General features: G+C 36.7%; 1 protein-coding gene across 1 annotated transcript in view; it reads right to left on the reverse strand.

Annotated features, from left to right (window-relative positions):
• stxbp5a (syntaxin binding protein 5a (tomosyn)) overlaps positions 1 to 26,280 on the reverse strand; it is a 105,625-nt gene that overhangs the window by 37,523 nt on the left and 41,822 nt on the right. Inside the window, exons 5-7 of the mRNA XM_088001830.1 lie at positions 17,959 to 18,093; positions 10,391 to 10,454; positions 7,741 to 7,824 (exon numbers count right to left, since the gene is read on the reverse strand). Of these exons, the coding sequence (XP_087857956.1) occupies positions 7,741 to 7,824; positions 10,391 to 10,454; positions 17,959 to 18,093 (283 nt within the window). The remainder of the gene's footprint in view (positions 1 to 7,740; positions 7,825 to 10,390; positions 10,455 to 17,958; positions 18,094 to 26,280) is intronic.

The raw sequence follows: 26,280 nt of genomic DNA on the forward strand, positions 1-26,280 counted from the left end.
AACAGATCCATGAATCAGATTTGGAGTAAAAGTCTTAAACACAGTTGCATCTTTTCTTGCTGTAACCTGAGCCAGAATTCACATTTTACCAGTCATGCTCATACAGATCAGATCCCACTCACCTCAGAGTCTCGGTAGTCACCTGGTTTTAACATCTGCTGTTAAATCAAATTTATTTTAAATGACCAGTAAAGCCAAAAAGTCATGGACTAGACAGCAGCTCCACATGTCTCCAGAATCGTATTTTATTTATCAATCTGAATGTTGGTTTTTCACTTGCTTTTGGCCAAAATCATTAACTTTAACAGAGGTATATGTTTTAGATACAATACTGTGCGAATGGTGTCAATGTGATACGAAACTGAAATTGGATTGCTTAAATAAATTTCTGATGAGAATCTAAATAAGATGCACCTGTAGATAACAGACAAAAAAAAACAACAACATTCATTTCTCAGTAACTTCCTGATTTTTAGCATTTCGTAAGTCTTGAATAAACCTTCCTCACCGGAAAATATATTATTTACATAATTTAACTTTTGACCTTTGTCCTTAAAAACTACGCAACTCCCCCAAAATGTGACTGAATACAGATTTATGTCCACGAGACATACTTGGGTGATTGTGTGCACGCAAATATTCATCTATGACAAGAAAGTCTACGGAAACAAGCACTCGGGGCAAAATGTCAACACCGATTCCCACTGAGCAATTCATTCTTGCTTTGGAATGAGAAATCCACTTTGGGTCTGTTGTTGAGTTGCTATTGTTATATAAGCGCTGAATAAAACAATCCCCATTGAGCTCCTTAAGATGTTTTCTATAATAAAAAGATGGTTCACAGTCACATTTCATGACTGCAGCGAGGAAAGAGGCTTAGATAAAATTAATCCTAAAACACAAATGCATCTTAGATTTTGGGGTTGCTGTATCCTGACTAATCATTAGATTTGTACCAAAAGAGAAACTTAATCCCAACTGTAATATCAGATAAAAGGTCAAACGTTTACACAAAGCTCAGCAACACCGACCCGTTAGCAATATATTGCTACAATGACATGAAATCAAATTTGTTTTCACTTATTTAAAAAGTAGTTATTGTCAAGTTATCCTTAGCTTTCTTAGCTAATATTCAGCTTATATTCAGCAAATATTCAGCACACTGACGGACATCACTTGGTTCTAAACAGCTTTAAATGGTCATCTGTCTGGCTTCATAACTAATCTTGGAGAAGAAAACAAAAAGATTATGAAACCAGAGTTTACTTAAAAGGTCACAAATAATCCATTTCAGATTTGAAAGCACAACTGCAAAAAAATAAATAAATAAATGGTTTCAAAACGAAGAGTTTTTGTCCCATGATTGTTTTTGTTTTGAAATTATAATAACTTCTCCTGGTTCTATGAACAATACAGCGTCACTAAAACTCTCCTCGGCGGGTTTAGAGGAAAGTCACCAGTCAGCTGTGTGTCATGGCCTAAAAAGGGGAGCTCCGATTAAAAAGACTGAAGGGGAAAACACAGTGGTGCTGCTCGATGCTCTACAAATATGGCAACAATTACAGCTACCCAACAGTGCCAGTGTCTGACACAGCAGGTTCACGCCAGTTCGCACGCGCCGTTTCAAAAAAGTCAACAGTGTGTGCAAGTTTCCAGACGATGCTGCTTCGAAATCAACGTCTGCAAACAGTTGCAAGAATTAGCAAGCCTTCCTAAGGCAAATAAAACAAGTTACTAAATCACCAACATTGGCTTTTCAGGTTCAGAACAGAAGGTCTGCTTGAAGGTTTGAATAATTAGTTAAAAATCTAAATAAATCCGGCTTTTGCATGCCTGTGTCGGTTGTGGAGATCATGACTGAGTCTGAGTGTGTAAAATAAGCTTCACCTCTTTCTCCGTCTTAATGCGTCTCCACACAAACATTAACATAATCAGTTTTGTAGCACTAATTTATTACTTAACATTATTTAACATTTTAACAATGGTAATAGCATGTTAATTTTTTAATTAAATCAGTTACACCAAGTAGTACATTTAAGCACACATTAATAATTCAGCACAATGAAAAAGTGGTACACTTTAAGTTAACATAGGGTCAGGAGATATTAGACTGTTGCTATTCAGTGGCAATGATATTCAAGAGTAACGATAAGCTTTCTCAGATTATGCCTCAGTATTGAATTAAAATAATAAGTGTATAACTTATAGCTGTAACTGCAATATAGTCCTTAATGTTTATAATTTATATAATATGTATTTTCACAACTCTCCTCCACAAACAGACACCCAACAGATTGGATGCACAGCTCCATCGGACACAAGGCAACTGCTGCCCAACTCACGGCTACAATGGAGTGTAAATTTTAAAAAGTTGTGTACAATCTTGAATCAGCACTTCTATTAAAAAAAAAACAACAAAAAAAACCCGGAAAAACTTCACATTCAGTTTAGAAAATGGAAATACTATCACAATTTCATCTTTGCAAGACATCGATAGCCAGAAGCAAAGATTTAAAAAAGCTTAAAATATAAATATTAAGAATTCCATAGAACTATTGAGACATAAATAAATGAGAGCACAGAGAAAGAGACTGCAATCTGCAAGATGTAGAAAAGAAAATGAGTTCGGAGATACACGGCAAATGGTAGGTTGTTTGTAGAGCTGACAGCAGAATAAATGAGAGAGCTGGAACAATAGGACTATTAAGAGCATGACAGGAAAATAAAATAAAATCCTGCATTCTGTCAGAGAGCAACATCAACCAAGAGACAAACAAAAGAGGATAGAGGGGCAGAGAATTAAGATCGGGCTGCCAATTTTGGACGATTCTTTAGGTTCAAACTATGTCCAAAGGTGTTGAGTCAGGTGGGACAAGGGAGGAAGGGTCAGTGTGACAGATGCTCTCTGGCTGGCACTTACTGGAAACCCATAGTGCTGATCTGCAGCTAATAATAGACAAACCACTGAAAGAACCATAGTGGATGATGTGCTCTCTCAGCTCTTTGAGAGCTTGTAAAACCAAAGTTTTATTGGTTCAGCTTTTTGTTCAAACTTCAGCAAAAATGCTGTGGTTATTTAGAGGACATGTTAACTTCCCAGATTTTGCTGACAATTCTTAAATATATCACAGCATCTGCAACGAAAAAAAAAAACAAAAAACTTTCACTTCTGTCTACTTGCAGATGTTATGATGAAAAAATGGATGTAAAAAAAATAAATAAATATCAGCCTACATCACTTTTTTTGTATCCATCTTTTAAAACCCAGAAACTCATTCTGTCTCTCACTCAAAAATGTCCATGATAACCAACAAGCTGCAATATTAGCTTATTTGAAACTCTAAATCCAGAGCTGCTTTGAATGTTGGCTCGCTCTTTTTTTGAGCGCAATAAGACGGGGTGGCGTCCGTGTTCATTTCTGTCAACGACTTTGATTCTTGGCAGCAAGCTTCTGGGCAAACACTGGGGTTTGGATGAAAACGCAAGAAAAACAGAATTTTGCTAGAAGTGTACAATGTAGTTTGGAAAGGGATTTGATAGATGAATAGATGACTACACTCTTTTTCATCTGACGAGAAAGAGTTTGCACTTAGTCATGATCTCATGGAAGACTAATTGTTGAATGATTGGTTGTGCACATATTTATTAAGTTCTACTGTTAGAAAATCATTTTTTTTACACAAAGCTCTCATTCAAGTTTTGGGCAAAAAAAAAAAAAAACTTTTTTAACATCTTGCATTCCAATTTTATTAGTAATTTCCTGAACATCTTGTATAAAAATGGATTTAATCTCCATGTCCTCGTTGTGAAGTCAGTCCAACTAACTGTTGCATCAGCCGTGTCCATCAGAGCGTTTCTGGAGTCATATTGAAGTCACAGCACAATCTTAGCCACAATGCCCTACCGATGTGGCACGTCGGCAAGCTGGAGGAGGGTTCCAGGCCAAATTGCTCCACAAATGTCAGATGTTTTCTAATAACTGAATTCATTTGCCTACTAGGAATCTGATGGCTACATTTTCAATGAGAAGCAAAAGAAGAGGTCAGTGTGTTTCGGCATCTTTTCATCCTTCATGTGCAAGTAAATCTAAGGAAATGCAATGGAGGAGCACTTCCTTTTGAACTCCTCCAGTTCCCACCCTACGAAAGCAACAGCCCAGTCTCGGGAGAGTTAGAGTTAGGACGAGGATAAGCCCGTTTGGGAAGATTCAGTTCTAGAGACTGTAATGCTCAGCAGCAGAGAGAGGTCATTAGTTTATCTAAGGGAGATGGAAACAGCAGCCGCAGAAAGCAACAGAATGAGCTCCTAACGTACTGAAAACACATAATCTTCTCTGCTGCTTGTGTTTGTGAGTGTCTGTATCTCAGAGCCATGCCAAGAAAGAAAAATGATCCGATTCTCCCTAACTGGTGGTCACAATAGTACCACAGAGATCAGGGTAAAAGCAAGTGCCTGTTGAACTGTGCGTATGCCCATTAGTTTTATAAGATTTAGGTTCATAAGCACAAGCTTCTCTTCAAAGCTTCAGTTCATGCTAGGGCCACTTTACGAGCACACAGTCACGCAGGATTGATAGAAAAGCTCCGGGTGGTTTTCCGGTCCGAGTCACTCGCCTAATTTCTTAGCTTATTTTCAGAGCGCTAGACGCTTATTTCCTTTAAAGTCACTCCTGACAATCTAATGCCAAAGCTGAAATCACTAACAGTCGTAAACCCGACTGTCAATTTGTAAAACTAGCTCTAAAGAAAAATATACAGGTTTTACAAGTTAGATACTGACCAGGATTTTTTTTATTCCTCCATACTGATTACATTCATTTAAGAATAGGCATTTGCTGATAATGTGCCCCAGGAAGTGCGAATATGTTGCACCTACAGAGGGTTAAACTAAAGCTGCAAAATTATGATAATTTGCCACCTGAAATGTGCATTTTTTTTTTCCTAAACATAAAACTAAAAACAGGACCTGTATTCCCAAGGATTCTCAAAGCACATCCTAAAACATCCTGCAAATGAATCCCAGCTTAAGTGTGATTTAGCCAGCTGCTGAGATCTAATACACCCCACTAATCAGAAATTACCAATCACTGACTTGGATTAAGAAAAGTATGTTATGATGATGATTCTATGCAAAATGAAACGAGCTGCCACACAGCATTACCATGTTTGATCACACTCTATTTACATCCTCATCATCATTTTGATTTGTCTCAGCTTCTTGCCATGCCGGTAATTTCCCCATATCATCTATTTGATATTAACGTCTGTACATAACTGTCGGTACATTTTTGCGATCGCCTGTTTGTACAAACTTGTGTGATCTGGTGAAACGACTAACAGCCTCTGCATAGAAAAAAAAAAAACAAACATACCTGTTTTTCTAACTGTCTGGCATTAAATTTAATTCGTTTATTGCTCATAAGCGTGCACGAACATTTCTCGTCGTTTTTTTCAAAATTATTTTTCTCACGTGTAAATTTACTTTAATCTGAGGATGCTATTTTTAGTTGGTGTACAGTATTATTTATCATTTGTTACAAATTGCACAGTCTTATTTTTCTGTTGTTTTTTTTTTGTTTTTACCTTTGGGTTAATGTGCATTCTTCCATTTAAGTTGCTCCTGGTACAACTTAACTTCCCCACTTAATGAAAAGGCACAAGTTCCCTATGCATCAAAAAACCTACACAACATGATTCTGCCGCCCCTGTAATTCTAGTTATGAGTCAACCATTCAGAAGCTTCTGAAGCAATGAATGGTTGCTAAAGGCAACAACAAATTACCAATGACATTTGAGGCTTTACAAGGCATTTAAAGGCATAATAATGGCCTATAAATCAATGACCTTGTGAAGTCTAAAAAAAAAAAAAAAAAACCTTGGCCATAGAACTACCAACAAGCTTTAAATTTCACATTTAACCCCGGTCAGATGTGCCAACTATACAATGAGCTTTACTGAAGAGCTAATAAAAATTGGATGTCAATTTGACTGCATTAACAGCACTCTGCTATCAATCAAATTAGCAAAGTAAAGAGGAGGGGATGGATTCTAGGGGGAACTCGCTTCTGGCTCCTGCTTCTAAAATCCTTTCAAGCAACAGCACTTTTTATCATTCAGGGAAAAAAACTCATTTTAAAAACATTACATTTTATGTTATAAAGAACATTCTAGGGAGCAAATAAAACAACGTGCGTTTTACATTAATCGCTGCAATGCAACATTCAGATTTCAGATGTAGAAGTATTAACAAGCAGAATGGATGCAAGTTTGGGTGTTATTTGTGTCCAACACGTCTATTGGTCTTAAATAAGAACAATATAACTATCCAGAGGATTTATATATTAGAATACAACAAAAATAAAGACATTCAGAAACTAACTTAAAAGTCCATGACCCTTTAACCAACATATATTCCTTAAAGCATGTATATATATATATATTTTTTTTCATTATAAAGAATATTTCCAGGAATCTCCAAAAGGCAGGAATTAATAACTCTCCACGTTACTCTTATTACCAAGAAAAACACGAGTACATTTTTGTGCACACTAAATTTTGCAGAAGAAAAAAAAAAAGGTGCAGTCCATGACGCTTAAAAACAGTTTTGTCTGACACATCACTTTCATATTTCATTTTATTTTTTTGTGTATGGGTTTTATCCCATTATCTAGTGCATATTTGGGAGAAATCAATAGCAGAAACCGAATATGGATAAATGGTATAAAAACTAAGAATCTAACAAATGCAACAAATAAAAACAAAAACATCCGCTTAGATCTTTTATTTAGATCAAAGCAAATCTAAGCACAAACAGTCAAAGAGTGACTAAACTCAGAACCAATATTGCTGTTAAATTACCTTTTAATTGGTATTCAGGTAGTGTTTACTTTTTGTACTTTTCAGTTGCCTCTGATTTGTTAAAATGTTTCCATTTAACCAATTTAACAGATCTGTTATTTACAAGATAAATGTTTTAATAAGTATATATTTATCGTTTTTCCATTTTCTCTATTTTCCTAATCACATGTATTCTCCCATTTGACAAAAGAAAGAGAAGGTAAATTGTCAAAAGTAGAAATTAGAAAGAGACATGCTGAAAGGTGACATATTACTATGCTAAAGATCCCAGTGGTCCACAGATACTGATAACAGTGTCTTCATAACACTGCAGAGACACAGCCTGATAAGACTGATTCATTGCTCTGTTTTCCTCCTATCTGCTGACTGGTGATCCTGTCAATTTTCTGCCACAGTGCGACATTTTAGTCAATAAATGTGAGCTTTGAAACGTACTGATGGTCTGCACTTCTTCTTACAGCTCCAAGCAAAGCAAACACTCAGTAAAAATTAGCATGTCCACCTAAGTTTTCATCAATGTCATAAGGAACTGAAGTCAATAAAGCCATGGGACTCCAGCAGAGTAACCCGGGGCATCCTGCTGACTGTACTTTTTCGATTGACGACAGAGTCCAGGTGCTTCTAAAGAATCAGCTGCCACCCTCCAATAGTATTGTAAAAAAGAAAAACAAGCAGGCCCCAGGTCTGATTATGTTAAAATTGAATCTTAGTAATATATACATTTTTAACAAACACTTTACTTTTAGAAAACACAGCTCAGGCAGGTCATGAAAATCTGATCCAGTTTCAAGGTTATAAAAGAGACAATGTTAAGTTCACCGCTGATTGAAAACCAAAGGAAAAGACTCAAAAGGGAAGAAATAAGTCAGTGAGATTTGCCTACCTCATCGTAAGTGTAGCGATAGTCTGCTTTCTTTGATTTCAAATCCCACAGGACCACGATCCCAGACTCAAATCCAATTATAAGCTGCAGAGGAAGAGCAACAACCATTAAGTGAGACCGGGGGATAGAGTCGACCCTCTGATGAGCTGAAACTGAAGTAATACTCTTGACATTCCAGCACAGTATGATAGAAAGTCGGTGTAAGTAGCAACCTGCTACTCCTGGTTGACAGCAAAAAAAGGCAAGGAAAAAAAGGCTTGCAAAAAGAACAAAAGGCTGCTTTGATTTTTGACAACCTATTTAAGGAAACAAAACCTACCACACATATACCACACACACACACATATATATATATATATATATATATATATATATATATATATATATATATATATATATATATATATAACAGAAAGCTTTACATGTGCTGAGACTTTTAGATTCATCTTAAAACGTGAAGCAATAAATAAAATGAAAAGAAATAATCTCAGCACTGTAATGGTGCATTCTTACAGTAAGTGTTTTACAAATGAAGATAAATAATTTTCTTAAAATCTTTTTAAAAAATCTAATTTAAAGATATTTAAGTTTGCAGCTGTCATGTAGCAAAGTGTGAAGGTAGTGATGATACTCTACATGCAGTGCATATTGTGGACGCTGTATTTGCTGGGAAGCCTATATGAAGAAATACGTTGCAACATCAATGTTGTTCATGCAAACATTAAAATATGTATGCATGAAGTCCTTCATTTTTTTTAACATTGCTACATTTTTTGACAGAATGATGGCTGAGAGAGCTCACAGACTCATTAGAACAGGCAGATGGATGAATCACAAACACATGTAGAAGACATGTTCATCTGTTTGACAGTAAGAGTGCCACAAACATGCTCAAAGCATTAATTAGATCATTATGATTTGATTGGTAACAACATAAGAATGAAGGGTATTGCTGGAAAAAGGGACAGGTAACAAAGATGTTTCCAGCAACTGGAAAAGGATTACGACACAATGATGTTTCGTTTTTTTTTAAACACAGTGACCAGCAAACTGCAACAACAGGTGTACAGCAGTGGTTTGTCTGTGTGACCATATTTAGTTTTCTTTTGGTCGACAGGATAAAAGTTTCTAGTCCTGTGTTTTTCAACTTTAGAAAAGAGTTGCTTGGTAACTCCAAGCATTCTTAAAAATGTCAATTCATCAAGTGTCCTGAAGAAGGGATAAGCAGAACAAGAATTTGCAATAAGAACGGAAAAAAATGACCGAATATTCACAAGCAAAACACCTAGTTTCATTGCTGTGTGTGATCTAAACAAAAAACAATAATAATAACCTTTAATATGCGTTCTTAGATTACTTCTGTCCTACAGCTTGAAATGGTTCACTTCACATGAACCATTTCTGTTAATCTCCCTCAGTTAACTTCCAACTTTGCATGGGTGATTTAAAAGTACAAGTTAAATTCAGATAACAAAACTGCTTTAAGTTAGAAGTTTTCATCTCATATGCACGAATGTCATGTTATTCATATTCACCATGCTTCTCCGAGTATTTAGTTGAGAGTATTTAAATAGGAAGAGATCCAGCTTTTAAAATTAAAATTCCATTAAAATTTTAGCAAAGCCAAATTCAAGGTTATTCCACAAGGTTAACATGTTGTATCAATTATCAACATGTCAACATGTTGATAATTGTTTTGTTTGATTTGGATCAAACGAAAGAGTTTGCATTTTGGATCACTATGTAGTTGGAACAACAAATTGTTTCTATATGTTGTGTTGAGACAAAATTGAAGAATTTGGAGTGTGTCCATTTTTTTCAACCACATTGTGTGATTCACCCATATCAGTGGAATTGAAAACAAAATCCTCATCATGTTGCTAACAACTTGGTACAGTATGACTTCCAAACATTCTTCTCATTATTATAATCAAAGAGCTCAATCTTTATCTGCTTTAAACCTGAAACTGTACAGCAGCGTTTTAAATGTAAATGTCAACAACCATGAATTTTAGTCAAGCATTTGGTTATTTGTTTTGGAGCAGGATGTTCTTTCCTCTCAGTCCATATTGATTTTAAACCTGCTTAAGTGTGAGCAAGAACTGTGGTGCGTCACTAACGTCTTGTTTACACTCGGCTTGAAACTTGTTTGGTTGTTCTTAAACATTCAAAACAGAAACTGGACACTACTGGCTACGATCTTAAACGCATCCCAATACTGGTTTTGGAATCAAAGTAGCACAGTAACATTAAGTTTGAGGATGACCCAGAACTTAACTATGTTGAAAATGTGTGTAGTCATAAAAGTCAGATCAAGGAAACCAAAGAGGTTAAAAGAGCTTTACCAATTCTGCCTAGATTTGCCCCCCCCCCCCAAAAAAAATCATGTGCATTATGTGCCACTTACAAGAACATTTTACTAAATACAGAAAATCCACTATAAATTCAGGCTTTTCATTATCTGACATTGTTTGTTGTGTGATCATTCCACTCAGGGGAAAATCTGTTCAAATACATGATTGAAAGCCACTTATTAATAAACGTACATTGGTGACTGCAATGTGTATGAAAACTTCTGACTGTAAATGGCACTAAGTATTAAACCACAATGAAGAAATGTGCAGCTGCAGACAAAAATGTTGTGCTTTACCTTTCCTTCATCCATAGGATTATCACTTATGTGGACAACTGGTCCCGGGTGAGTCTTGGAGGAACTTATGAGAGACAAAAAGACAGAACAGAAAATGTATTTTATCCATTTTGATCTATGATACCCAAAATAAAAAACAGCAACAGTGCCATGGGGGAAAAAATCTGAACCCCAATTACAGATTATTTCAGTTTTTTTGGTCAGACCCAAATCTTTGAGGTAATCAAACTATTTTTAACATATGGCAAAGATAACCCAAGTAAATTAAAGCAAACTGCTTTTATTGTTTTAATCATTATGGTACATAAAAATCAGCAACAAAATAAAACTCCCCAAAAGCATGTAGACATATAGCATATAAACTCCAAAAGCCTTAGAATTGGTTTTATGTCTTTTTGGCTACAACCACTTGTTCTTGAATTATTTTATATTGTGGCATAATGTGTTGTTTTAGAAACCTTTTAGCCTACTTCATGTTGTCAAGCAGGTCCTATGTAGGTGATTCCAGTCATTTGACAATTACATTGGTAATTATGTTGCCAATTATGACCAAAAACAGAAGCTATTCATTCATCTATATTGAAATAAGTATTTTTCTTTTTAATCTATTTTTCATATTGCGTTTCTGTGAAAACTGTGTTAATACTTGCTTTAAAAAAATGTCATGGAAGCATTGTGTATATACAATGATATGTTAATTGACAATGTGCTTAGAGTGGTTAATGTCGGATCAATATGTATGTCTGATTAGTAAACAACTATTATTCAAAACATTCAGCTGAGAAAAACTGAATATAAAACCGAATAATGTACTTTTTTCTTTGGTGAAAGGATTGAAGAGAGAAGAGAGAAGACAACGCTGCTGCTCACCCCGTGGTGAAAAAAGGCAGCCGAAAGACATAAATTCACCAAAGGTTGTGATAAATGACTGTGTCAGTCCCTGTTGGCTGTGTGTACGCAAGTTTATGCGTCTGTTAATTTGCATGTCCGTGGAGAAAGCCTAAAAACGCCTCTTCTCTCGTCCTCCTGTCTGTGTCTTACCCTCCAGACAGCTTTGTGCCAAATTCCCCGTTTCAGAAATTTCCTAGCCTGCTCTTCCTTTACGAGGTGAGATGGGAAGGTCACTGCTGAAAAACGGCGATTGTTGTTGCTGTAAAAGCATAACTCTTAAACGGCGGAGGAAGGATAAGGACGCCAAACAAGGATAGGAAGGGGAAGCTAAATGAAAGATGCACAAAAGTGAGGAAAATTGGACACCTTCGTTTTGGTCCGGTTTATGACGGTGCACAATTTGTTTTTGGCACGCTGAGAAGCTGAAGGTGACGGATAGGATTTTCTGATGCTAAAATAAAACTGGAGTTGTACTGATGAAAGGTTACAATTACAGTTTCTGGTTCCAGTATCAGTTTAGGTCGAATACAATTTATCTCAGTGAACTTTAAAATGTAGCAGCCATATTTTTTTTTTTTACTTTTACACTAAAGTATAAAAGAAAAGAAAAAAAAAATACTCATGCAGTGAAAGCTTATTCTCAATCTTACTGACAATGTACGTCATGTGTCTTTTATAAATCTGTTCTTATGATAAATGGAAAATGAACTGAATTCGTTTAGTGCTCTCTAGTCAATCAAACAGAAATGCACATAAAGGTAAATCAGTTTATAACTTGGGAGTTCAGTGTCTTGCCTAATGACACTTTGAGGTGTGGTGGTGGGAAACTTAAAATCTCATTTTTAAACTTACATTAGCTGGTCCAGATTAAATTTCTTCCCAGTCACCATGCAATTAATTTGAGCATACCTGTATTACACTATTCAAGAAAAATGTAGATAGAAATAAAACTGCAACAAAAAGTTTTTTTGTTTTTGTTGTTGTTGTTGTTTTTAACAGATGTGCATTGCCAGAATCTATAAATAAAATCAAAAGAAGAAAAACATATTTAACAATGGGCCTGTGTGCTCGTTTGTCTATTAGAAAGTAACAGTTAGTGGGCAGGCAGACAGTCAGTTGTCTCTATATTTAGCCTGTTGGTACTGGAGCCTTATTACCTAAGCTCTGCTGCAGCAGGATCTCTTGATGTGTCTAATACCCATTCACTGTCTGTATGTGAGCTAAGAGCTATCCACACATGAACGCACATCCACAGTCAAAAACATACATATCAGCACAATTAAGACATATTTGAACTCTTTCACACTTGCAAACAATATCCCCAATAGCATAAACAGCCTCCTTATGGATGTCAAAACCCGCCATCGTCACAGGGAGCTATGCTTACTTGTCCAATGACTTAATTCCATCTTTGCTATTCATCTTCAAAAATTCTGATTAAATTGTTTACAGCACATAAATCCAACACGAACATTTTCGCAAAGTCTCCAAATACACATTCAGGTTTGGAGATAAAGGAATCACCATGGCAACAGAGGCAGGATGGGCAGAGTGCACATAGGCTCCCAAAAACCATCTGTAGTCTGCCACGAGCAAACCGACACACCCACACAGACCAAAAGCTGTCAGGACATGCTTTGCTGCACACATACACACCTGTCTGCGTGTACATGCATGTGTGCTTGCTTGTCTGCATGCCGCTATTCTCACAGCACCTTCCACATTTATCACATTCCAGTCTTTTTCAGCTACTTATTCAAGGTTTTTCCATTTCAAAACAAGCACACACTCGCAAAACCTGGCGACTGCTTGAGTTAAACTGAATACCCAGTGGCAAGTATAACCTTGGTAGCTTCGGTTCAGACACTCATCTTTTATGCACCTGTGCTGCACCAAAATCCATTTCTGAGTATCACCACTGCCCAACCATGCTTTCAGTGCATTAAAGAGAATGGACTATTACTTTAGGTGTGTTTTGCAAGCAAGCACGCAAGTGCTGCTAGGCAATTGTTGGTGGGTGTGTTGATGGCACAGCGGGGATATTTAAGCAACAGAAAAAGAAACACTTCACTAACCTCAATATCTCTTCAGGGGAAATGCAAGAAGTTTCTTTTTGTTGTGCTGGATAAATTTCCAGTATTTAAAAAAAAATGTAGCATATGATTTATATATTTTGCATCTTGCTTTTTGTAATGTGTTTAAACAGTCTAATGCATCCTTTACCAGCACTTGCGCATACAGATAAAACCTGACACAAAGGTATGCACACAGAGAGCAAGACTCAAAACATCTGGTGTCATCGCAGGTGATGATCTCAGAGGCAGCTTGCAGTTTGCAGTGAAACAGCGTGGCTTAAGCAGCATATTTACAGTCTGTCCATGCCATATGTGGCCTCATTTCACCTCAGTCAGAAGTGCTTACAGTCATTTTAAATCATATTTGCTCTTCATGTTTTGTTTTATTTAGAGCCATCTTTTTTCTTTACATAGAAGAAACTGCAGTATCTGTTGTTTAATCTTTTCTTTTTCTGTACTGAGTAAATAGGGCTACCATTGTCATTACTATTGTGTAGTCCCTCTCAATGACAAAGTATTTGTTATTGGCTCGATGTTTGTGTTCAGATGTGCCCCTAGCTATTGCTACCATCAACTTTGTTGTCTCTTGTTTTTGTGTTTCAGTGCCAGGTACACTTTTGCCAGTGTTTGTGTTCAACTGTGTCTCTGACTTAGAGTAAGTTGTCAACAAAGCTAATGCTAATATTGCTTACAACTGTTACCAATAATTGAAATTGACCTTGAGATTGTTTCAGGCTTCTGTAAATTAAACCTATTAGTATATTATTAATATTGCCAGCTGTAAGATCAGTATCAGGATTGTAAATAAACCACTGTTTTAATATTTAGATTATTTAGGACAAAACAAATGGACAAAATTGTGAGGCCTACTTGAAATTAATTGGTCTTTTACTCAAATGTGTAATTTAAAAAATTAAGACAAGGCAAAACAACAAGATTACTTTCTTTAAGTAGTCACTTTAACAATGGTTGTAATTAGAAATCCACTTAGAGACATTTTTTTCCCTCTTTTCACGCATAGGGTGATGTCTTTGTACAAATACACAAAACTACAGTTTGCAAGAAATAGCATTAGTACAAAACACATTTACAATAGCTGCTGGCCTCTGAGTAAGAGAACAGGTGAAATAAAAAGGAGGAGATGCCTCAAGTCAAAATGCTCACATAAACTCAGAGTCACAGGAAGCTGTGCAGATTCATCACTCTACTCTACCACACCTTGGACTAACTATGTGGCTGAATCAAGTTGAACTCACTCACAGACGCACAAACAACAGCCATTCACATATCTTAAGACATTGTGTGTATTTGCACAAAATAGTGCACCGTCTGTGTGTTTACTTTACATTACGGTACAGTTTACAGCAAAGTAGCTTTGGAACAGAGGTGTGAGTCATGAGCACACAGCATTGGTTTGGGTTGGACAGGGCCGTGCCAGGCCTTGGGCTAAATGGCACAGCAAGTGCTGCTAGTCTCCAAATAGAAGGACCCAAGGGACAATGACCCCAGAAACCGCTACATCGTGGCCTATTAGCAGTCACAGGAGAACAGTGGTGCACTGAGCACAGTGTGGGATTTAACATTTAAGTACTACTTGCAACATTATACCCATGCTAATGGTAACAATGCAGGGGTTGTGTTTTAAATTGAGAATAATATAAAGAAACTGTCTCAAGACTGTCTTGCTTAGACATTTGGTTTCTCAGAATCCAAATTATATTTAAAGCAGTTAAAAAAAATCTGATCCGGTTAGAACCGAGTTAGAGAAAAGATGAAAAACGACATTTTACTGGAAAGGTTTCTGCAGTATATTAAGACATGCTTTGTGATCATTTAGGTTGGGAAGTAGCGACTCTTTGGAAGATAACAGGAAGGCTAAACAGTGCAAACAAAGTTGCTTTCTTTTATCCTTTTGACTTTTAACCCGTGTCTGTTATGGATTATCCTTGATTTTTTTTTTTTTTTCAATGTTGATGGCCTTCTGGAAAGTAAGGTGTGAAATTGAATGCATGAGTTCTGTGTTAATAATAACAGCAGTGCTTACTGTGCTAACAGCTAATTTAAGATGATAAAGATAGAAAAATGTCAAGGCCATGATCATTTTGTCTTTGGTATAAGTATTTTTTTTTTTTTAAAAGACAAAAAACCTCTAACAGTTTCACTAATGGTAGGACATTGCCTTAGCTCCTAATATAAATTCATAATGACTTGAAAATAATATTTTGCTGCTGTTCTAATATTCTATTATGCTACTCCTCAAAATCAGCATCAGCAGGTCAAACCTTTACAAAAAGCAATCAGTTGGGAAAATGTGAAACGTGCAAATCTGTAAAGAGCTAATTCCAGTAAAGTGGAAACAGGACTACCCGTTAATCAAAATTACCTATACAATTGTACCAGTTGCAATTGTAATCTCCTTCCTTGTCTTATTAAAACACAAGTGGCCAAATAGAAAGGGGTAAAAGAAGCTTTTGTTTTCTGGACGCTGACCCCGTGACCTCTACAGCTGGCACAGAGATACAAGGACAAAGACCAAAAGGTTCGGCTCACACCTCTCTGATCTGCTTCAAAGCAAATCGCACGCGTGCGCTCAAATATGCAAACCATGTGCTTCTGTAGCATATCAGAGAAATCAGTCCCGACACCTCGACCATCTTAAAGGATGTGATTTTCCTCTAAATTCACCAAGTGGTCATGTGTAGGAAGTCCATTGGTAACATGCAGCTAATGGTTAATTTGTGCATATTTCATGTTAAATAACATGATTTTTTTTTTTTTTTACAAATAAAGACAAACATTTCAAGACATTTAATTATAACTGATTAATGCTTTGCATTTAGAATGTTATGTTTTCTTTTATTGAAACAAAACGTTTTTTTTTATATACCTTTTAAAATTTATTAGAATTTTTTTTTTCTTTCCGAACAAAATTAAGTGTGAACTGTGAAGGTGAGGGACAGAGGAAGAGAGCTCCATCAAGAAAAGTCAAAGTTAATGCTCGTCCTTTAATCTGAAGGCCATATGGTATCTGCTGCTCTATCATTCATATCGTCTCTCCATCTCGTCATTATCACTCTTTACCTCCTGCCCTTTTTTTTTTTCTTTAATTGGAAACCTTCTCCCTGGTCGCTATCTCTTATCTGCACAACTTCCTTTATCTGCTCTGCCCTGTGCTACCTGCTTTTAACCCTCCATCACAACTCCACCCATCTCCTCCATCACTCTGCCTCTGTGCGCGTCCTTTTCCCCAGGCGAAAGCCCCATCTCATCCATTCAGCTTCTCTCCCCTCTGTCATAATCCCGCTTCCCCCCTCTCTCCCTCTCCCACCACTCAGCTCTCGCCTTTTCTTCCCCGCAGCCCTGTCGACGAGACGTCTGTGTGTACCATACACTGATCTCGGCAGACACCTGTTCCACCCACTCCCTCCTCCTCCTTTGCTGCTATCTACACACAAACATGCATATGGGCTCACATGCAAGAAGAGGGATGAGGGGGAAAGTGTGAAGCAAAATGCTCCAGTGAATAATTTAAGTCTCTACAGCGGGGAGCCAAAATGGAGCCTGTCATCCTGACGGATCCATTCAAACAGCAGAGATGGCATCCTCACTACCTGACACCGTGCTTTGAAATGACACTTATGAATAACTTCTTATGTCGTTACAAAACTATAGCTCAGCTTAGAAAGCTATTCTGCTTACCTCAAAAAACACAAACAACTCAAGTAATCCACAAATGCAAGGAACAAAAGGAAACAGAAGTAAATTAGTCCAAAAATTGAGGTGATGGGTAGAAAATTACCAACATTTCTAAAAGTTAAATTTGGCACACAAACAAAAGTGTGCTTCGTCTACAGAACACAATACCCACACTGAAACAGGGTGACAGCAGCATCATGATGTGGGGTTGCTTTTCTTCAAAACTGTTTATTTTCTTCAGGTGAAGTTATGAACAGCCTCACATATCAGGTAGTTTAGACCAAAACCCTTTACGTGTTTTCGAGAAAGCTGACGATAATACGATGAGATTTTATTTTGCCGTTTCACCGTGACCATGTTTTTTGTTCAAGTCAACAAAAAAGTATGCTCTCTTTGGAAGAAAAATTATGTTTTGGAAAAGCTCAGTTAAAACTCAAAATCAAGTCTGTTAAAAGGTGAAAATTAAAATGTATGGAGTCACCTGAAGAAAGTTGAAGACAAAATGTATCCTAGAAATTGCTGAAACAGTAATAGCGTTAACACTTGTTTAGCTAAGATATGTCATTCTTTAAATGTTTTTCCCCTTTTTGTGCTGTTTTTTTACTTAAATTGTAAGTGTAAAACAATATTTTTTTTATTAATTAGAAAAATTTATTTACAATAACACTATTTACTAATCACAAAAGTCTGGTATTGTAACAGGAAAGTTCACGCTTATAAAGTCCACCAACTATGAGACAGCTTTTAAATATGAAGCTGAAATTTGAAAACAAGGCCTGTGCAGCCCTGTGTTCAGATGTATGGGAACTGGAAGATAAGGAGAAAGAAAAGAGACTTGAGAGAAATTTTGTTGGAGAGAAACCATCAGAGGGAAAAAAAAAAAAAAAAGAGGTCAGGGCCACTCACAGTTCAATGGCTTTGTTCCACATGATGACGTAGCCTGAGAGCATGAAGGACTCCACGTTGACGATGTGGATGTTCCCTCGTTCTGTGCCGATGTACAGCCACTTACTCTGGAATGGCAGGTGGCAGAAAGTTATTCTGTGGAAGGAAAAGAAAAAGAAGCAACAACCATTAGAGACATTGTCCAAAAACTAAAGGGTAAATGTTTGGATAATAATGATGAAAACTCTTGGAAATCACTGTGTCTCATAAGTAGTGACACATTATGCCACATTTTGAGGGGGATTATTTACCACTCCGACAGGTCGGAGCACTCAAGACAAGACTGGCACCCCAAAGAGGGCTTTAACTCAGCCATTTAGCCCATTTTTCTGTACATCCATAGGACACATGAGGGCAAGAGTCAAGCGTAATTCTCCTGTTTTCATTATCTCTCGGTATTTCCTCCTTTCATCCATCCATCAGACTTAGATTTAATGAGAGGTTATAAACCCTTCCCTCCTTAGACGTGGCTGTCCATTCATCTTCTCATCCCTTTTTCATCATTGTGTTCTTTCATCCATCTTCCCGTGGAATAATAATGTGCAACCTTGGTAATCCAGCATGCTAATATTTCAAGGTCAGTTAGCTCCTCCAGTGATCTGTCTGATTCTGCACAGCGGTTTGAGACAAAGCTTTAGACTTCAGAGGCTCAAGACAGAACCCTTAAGTTACTCGTATGAATATTATCTACATAGCAAGAGAGCTGGCTTCTTTATTTTCAGATCACATCCTCCTGTGATCAAGCATATAAATATTTCCTTTGCAATAACAGAATTAGCTGCTACGGCGCAATTAAATCATTCAACACATGAAAATTCCAAATCAGATCAATAGCAGAGTCAAGATTAATAAAATGTTATGTCTCAATTACAGTTCTGCATAATTCTACAATATTCAACAGTTATGAATCATGTTTGATATAATGCATGTGCATTAGCTAGTGCTTTGCAAAAACTAACTGAAAGTCTCCCAACTAAAATGACTAAATAAATAAGCACAAAAATTTGGCAACAGAATAAAATGCTTAGAGACTTTATTAGATTGCCCACAAATATCCTTTTTGGCAATCCAGTCCAGTACGTGGTGATAATACACCTTTCAGCCAGGTTGCCCATTTTGATTTACTCCTTGCCGGCTAAATCGATTTAGCGGTTTTACAGTCAAACAGATTCTAAATCAACATGATATTGTAAATTTAAATATGACCCATTAGATATACATTGAGGTATACAGTGTATATGGCAAAATTGGGCCTAAACCCAGCTATTGGATGGAAACGCAGTTAGGTATGAGTTAAAAATGCATCAACAGGCATTACTGGTAAACACTTAATAATGTGTTGGTGTGTGGAGAATATACGACAACAATTGATGATAAACTACAATCACTGCTACAACAATGCATAATTTATTATTTACAAGTTAACTGAAGTAGCAGCCAAGAACTGACCTCTGTCATTATCTGTATCATATCAGCCAGTGCGCAAGCCTAATGCCCTGCTCATTTCCAGCAAAATGTTTTGGTATGAGCTAGTAGAAATGCAATAATATTTCCAAAGTACATTTTTAAAAGTCAGAATAAAAAAAGAATATGTAACTTCGTAACCATCTACACAAGTGGATAAACGTAGAGCATTGCATTTGCAATTTAATAGCATTTTTTTTTCTTGCAAAAAGGCTAATCAAAATGTTTTACACGCTACATCACTTCAACCTAAGGGCTGCCAGTTTGTAGCACCCCTGCATCTAGTGAGTAAAATATTGTGTCTGTAAGTGAGTTCCCCTTTAACAGCTGCAGCAGTTTTATACACAATTACTGCTGTGTGTTCTGCTTTTCAGAAATATTATTCCATAAAATGCAATCTGTGTGCTCTCAGTGACTATTTGTTTCTCATTTACGGGCCCATAAAAGCTTGCCTGTTTGTGTTTGTGTACAACACGCTTCCCAGCGGGTGATGTGCATTCATGTTCTCCGCATACGTACCGCATGAAAATATCTGTTGCATAATTTCGCCGTGTGTCTGTGCATGCGCGCGTTTGCGCACGCAGGCTAACTGATTAAGTATTCTGAGAGCCAGTTTGAGAGGGCAAACTGAGAGGCAGTGTCAGGAGCATAATTATACAAATTTGCTTGCAATATGTCGGTGTGCGTGCGTGCATGCGTGTGTGTCCACTTCACAGCGTGCGTCTACGTGTGCAAATATGCACCCGATTGTTTGTGCATACATGCGTCTCCTGGTAAAATCTCCAGATTCAAGTGGTCACGACACACAAAGGCAGCTGCCAGCTTGCTGGCCCAGGGCCAAACACATTGCCTCAGAAATGACAGACGCCTGCCACACAGCTCAGCTCTGAGACTCACTGCACTGTGGGCTAGACATATGAGAGCACGGTTCACTGCAAATGAATTAAAGAGACAGGATAATTCAGAAAATTGTCCGTTGTGATGTGTGGTTTTCTGTGTTCCTAACTAGGCTGATTCTTAGACTGCACAAGCTGTTCAAGCATTTCATAAAAATACTTCCATTTAAAGGAGACCTGTGTCTAGCATTGCTTTCTTTATTGCAGAGATACTTTTACTGCGCTGCAGTCGAGTCCAGAGGCATAACTGCTGAATAAGGAAAGACGCATTCAAGACACAAAATTGATATGAATTGCTTAATCCATTAAACTAAGCTTTGCTAATTTTGTGAAACGGTAAATTTATAAATTGGACTTTTGAAAAATGTAGATCCATAATTTACTCAAACATGTTGGGCTGTATTATGATAGCAGAGGATGATGCAGGCAGGGAATTATAGAACTTAATCAAAACATAAAAATCAATCAAACACAATGTTAATTAGTTAACACAGTTAATCTCTCTGAAATTGATCGTTTTTTTTCTGTCCATTGTATTTAGATTTGGAAATTCATTAACAGCTTGGCGTAATTGAAATGTCAGCGATGGCATTGTGTGGACACTTTTTATGACACAAAGATAATCTGTGCCAGTTACTGATGCAACAAGGTCAGACTGTAAAGAAAATATAAAAAATACCCTTAATACCCCACTTGATTGTGGCATTATTGAAAAAATAAAAATAAATATATATATATATATATATATATATATATATATATATATATATATATATATATATATACACATATATACACACACACACACACACACACACACAAGCTTTTAATGTTCAATGTTCAGAAACATTGTGTCAGGGATCTCATTGTAGATGAGCACAAGTCAGCACAACTGCTGTCTGTTTTCTGTCTCACCATGTATTTTGATGTTTTTCTACTTTTTCTAAAGACACCTGTTATGCTGGGAAAAATGTGAGGAAATTAAGGAAATTTTGAGTAATATCAACACCTCCAATGTTTCTTTGGTGCATTGCTTTGGTATGCTTTGGTGCACTAATATTCAGAATTTCACTGAGAGTGAAATTCTGCATATTATTTACATGTCATTGGGTAAATGCTGTTACGTTTTAGTCACTGTTGTTTGTACACATGGCATGTAAAAGTTGCAGCACTCATGTGGTGGAATTGATCAACATTTCCAAAGATGTCAGTGGCAGCCAAGCTCAGCTGGTGTCCTCTCTGAATAAACATGAACATCCACTGCCACCACCAAAGGTGCCTGTTACTAAGGTACATTTTAACCAAATGCATTCAAACTTCAGAATGTTTTAGTTTGTCTGCCTGACAGGTTTCTCCGACTACTGTTACAGTACCTCAAGGTCTGCATACATTTGGTAGAAAAGCCAATGTAATGAGGTTTTATGCCTGAAGATGTTCGACAACCTTCCTCATTTTTTTTCCACAGCGCCAACATAACAGATGAATCACGGGAGAAGTTTTCACAAGACACTGAAGCTCATTTGCAATCCTCAGAAATTTGAATAAACTCTAAAGCTAATAACACCTCACAGGATCACCAATAAAAAAATTAAAAAAAAACATTGTGAATTCCTGGCGTGCAGAGCAGACAAGAACAAGGCACTTATACACTTTTCAAGTCTGTATCCAGCATCTGTTTGCCACTTTCCAGTCATATTTTTCCAACAGTTAGTGTTATCATTTGAATAAAATCCAACCATCTCATGCTACATTTATTGGGACTGATTATAATGCATTATAATACAAGATTTAACCAGAATATTTAAATCATTATTATTATGCAAGCAGTTCATAGGGAGGGCATTGTTTGCTTACAGTGCATTTCAAACTCCCTTGCCTGGAGGTGCTTGCTGCAAGTTTTAATGTCAACATGGCCACAGTTTCTCATAAACAAGTCGCCATATTCAACAAGACATGCTTTTCATTTTTAGGAAATGAAACCGTCATTGTACGAGTCGATCAAGAAGAGCACTCAATGTAGCAGCTAAAGGCCTGTGCAAGAAACTGCAAGAGGCATACAGATGCAGCTGTATAGACGTGCCCTTGGTGAAAGTGATTTCATGAAAAAGAAGCAAAAATTAAAGCAAAAACACACAAAAAGTGTCACGCAATTATCTACACATTAACTATTTGAAAGCACTTTTCAACTAGCTTGCATGCTGTTCAAGGGCTCCAAGTTAAATTGAGCTCAAAAGTGTTCTTGTCAATGGAAACAAAAATTCCCCAATATCTCCAGCAAATAAGCAAAAGTGGAAAAATCTATTTTTTTACTCATGATGTAAGTTAGCGTTTCTCCTCCTCCACAATTACATCGCATCATATCACCCTGCTTTGACAACAAAGCATTCGCTTCTGCAACGTATTCCTACGAGGCGAAGAGGTGACGAGAGCATCCTACGCCAGAATGACTCGGCAGGATTTCTTTTGCACTCCTTACATCCCCACACTCCTTCCCACATACTGAATCACTGCTCACTGGCTGAGGCCCAGTCTGTCTCAACTCCTCCTCCTCTCACCGCTTCTCTTCTCGCTTCTGGAGCCTGTGATCAGATGCGAGTGGATGCTGACGCTTTCTGCAGCAACGCTTTCAACCATCAGCTCAAATTCTGGTCAGAAGAGAGGAGGGCGGAGGGTGAGGGGGGTGGGTGGGAGAAAAACTAAAAAAAGACTGTTGGATGAGAAAAAAAACTGGAAAAAAAAAAGATTCAAGGTTATAGGAAGTCTGAATGTCTGCAAATATTTTCAGACAACTAGGTCAAGAAAATTATAAAAGTACGTTTCTGAACACACCTGCACTAATATCTTGCAAACCAGACTTTTGGTGTATTGTTTGTGTTGTTAAAGTGTTTTAAAAGGAAACAATGTTCTGGTATGTTCATTATAGTACATGTAAATACTACAAAAAAAAAAAAAAAGATATCACCTCGTGCTCTTTGTGTACTCTCGCTGTTCTTTTGTGATGATCTGGAAACCGTAAAATCAATAGAAGCATTTTTTATGACATTCGTATTATTTAGAATTACAGTTTTCACTCATTCTTTCATGCTTGATAAAACTGTCTCATTGCTAAATATAATAAGTTGACTAAAATGTTACCAAAATATATAATGCAATCATTTTTGAGCAAATGACAAGTACAGCTGAGGAACAAATGAGGAATTGTTTGAGAGTCTATGTATGTTATCTGTACCCAGAATGCATCATTATACAACTACTGGCCAGGATGTAGTTGTACAGTAAACATCTGAAAAACTATTATGTTTTAAATTGTCACCTCGTCCACAACTTGACAAGAGCCGGTCACGTTTTAAACATTTGGGAGTGAGAAGAAAAGTAAAGTTAAAAAGATGGGACAGAGTGTCAGAGAGCAAGTATTTTTATTAGTTTAACAGATCTGTCTCATTCAATCTTACATGTCACCCTTAAAATCTGGTGACGTTGTTGCTAGGCTTCACTTCAACAATCAGGCCTAACTGCAGATGACATTTGGAGGAAATAAAAGAAAGTGCAGTATTTTGAGCAATAAACATGGTTCAAGGGGAGGAAAAAAGTGATAACTGGCTAAAAAAAAAAACAAATCAGAAAAGTATTCTGTGGTGTTTAAAATTAAATATGGATTGTAATTTTCTGTGATCAAGGATTCAAAGACAAGCAATCTTTCCCTTATGTTGTCTATTCTGGAACTTGAAGAATGAGCATTGTTTTTAAGTATGACTGAATTATATTAAAATGCATATATATTAAGAATCAAGACAAAGGGAAGAATGTCAAAGAGCTAACCATGTGAAGTCATTACGACACACATTTTTCTTGTCACAGGTGAATGGATGGTTGACCGCTTGTGCCAGAGTAAATCCATAATCAAATATTAATTCCAGTTATACTTCCATCGTTTTTTGTATTTAACTATTTGAAATGATTTATGTTACATTTCAATGGCAAGTCATTTGGCTACGTGTGCCTCATTTACATCAACTACAGACACTGGTGAACCAGAGTAGGCTTTCAAATTCATTCACATGGTGGCATGCTTTCGGCACCAGGCTCCATTTCCACTCGTCTCTAGCCTTCCACACAACAATATTACTGCATATTGAAAGAATGAGCATGGTAAACTGCTCCATTTCAAAAGGCACACAGGGAGGCTTTCAGAGACACGAGTTATGGTAGATAAATAGGCAGTACTGGAACACTCCTCCCCCTGTATGACTTACATTAAGCATTCTGTTCAGCTGAGCCTGCTTTTCCTGGTTCCTTCTCCCCTTTTGACACTATCTAACAAAGCAGTCTGGCACTGGGATTGTGTCCAGACCCACTTTGATATGGTAAAATCTCCTAGGTGATTGCTGTGCAGCAATTCAGGGTTTGGCTTTCAGCTAGTGGAATTACATCTCCTGTAGGTTAGATAATACTAAGCTTAAAAAAAAAAAAAAAAAAAAAAAAGAGTCTCATATTAATTATAAAATCCGTTTTCAAATGGCTCAGTCTGTTTTTATCGACTTACAATTTACAACGAAAAGAGTTTGGCCTCTTACAAGTTTCTTCAGTTTTTTTTTTTTTTTTTTAGGTCAAACTAATTTAATAATCAGACAAAGATCATCTGAGTGAAAACATCTTGCAAAAGTAACGTCATTTATTAAGGGAATTTGCTCACTTTAAACTACAAATGCTGAAATTTAGCATTGGACCAACCACACTTCCTACTGTGTGGGAGCTCATCTGCCTTTCTTTTCTACCTGTTCGCTTTCATTCTGTGTCTTGGGGCTTCTTGTGAAGACGCTTTTGAGAACACACCCAAAATTCACCCGAAAAACATAAAATGCTGCTAGATGTATTGCAGAATGATAATTATTTTGTTATATATTTACCCAACAATAAAGGTATATATATTTGCTACCACACAGATAGCAGCCTCTAGAGTGGCAAGACAGAAATATATTTGTCTCTATTTTTTTTTTGTTGTTTTATGAAAAAAAAAAAAAAAAAAAGACATATATGCCCAACTGTGATTTTTGGGTGGTTATCTATTTAATATTTGCAATTTCAGCTTGGAAATGACAGATAGGTTATAGAGTTGATGCAGTTTGTAAGATTATCATTTGAATGCATCTACTGCTGTTGCTCCTCTACCAACAGCTCAACAAGCCCAGAGTACTCAGTTTGACTCAAATCATGACCCGCAATGATACAATGCCATTCCCTGTGCAGGTTTATATTGCAACTGCAATCAAATCATCATAACCTGAAGACTACAAAAACTCAGTTTTACCTTGTCATGTAGATGTCAGCTATTCTTTTTTTCTTAACCCTTTCATGCATAGTGGTCACTACAGTGGACAGCTATCGAAAAGCCATTTTCTTGTGCATCTTGTGGATTTTTATGTTATAAATGCACACAGACCCCTGAAGTGGACATAATGCATCATAAAATACACTACCAGCTACTGCCCATCAGCTGCAAATGCAATAAATTATTTTTGTTAAATCCAATATGGCCAACAGACAAAAAAAGCATGCCGACCGACCCGGTCCCGACTCTTGCAGGTAAAAAATAAATAAGTATTGTGACATCAGATAACCCCTAAAAAAACAATACTACTGACGTATTTTTCAAATAACAACTTTGTATTTGGAGAAAATTACAACTGATCACCTAAAAACAATAAAATATATATATATATATATATATATATATATATATATTTATTTTTTTACTATTTTTTTCCTACCTTTTTTTATGCCTTAAGAAAAGCAAAGAAAATGGAAAAAAAATCCTGACACAAAGGATCATAATTCATGCATGAAAGGGTTAATTTACTTTCATATGCATCTACCAGCAACTGGGTTTAACTTGTGTGACTGATGTTTTAATTTTTGAGCTGAT

This window comes from Poecilia mexicana, unplaced genomic scaffold (assembly GCF_051168715.1).
Source record: "Poecilia mexicana isolate PSO_F unplaced genomic scaffold, ASM5116871v1 scaffold_21, whole genome shotgun sequence".
Classification (NCBI taxonomy): Eukaryota; Metazoa; Chordata; class Actinopteri; order Cyprinodontiformes; family Poeciliidae; genus Poecilia; species Poecilia mexicana.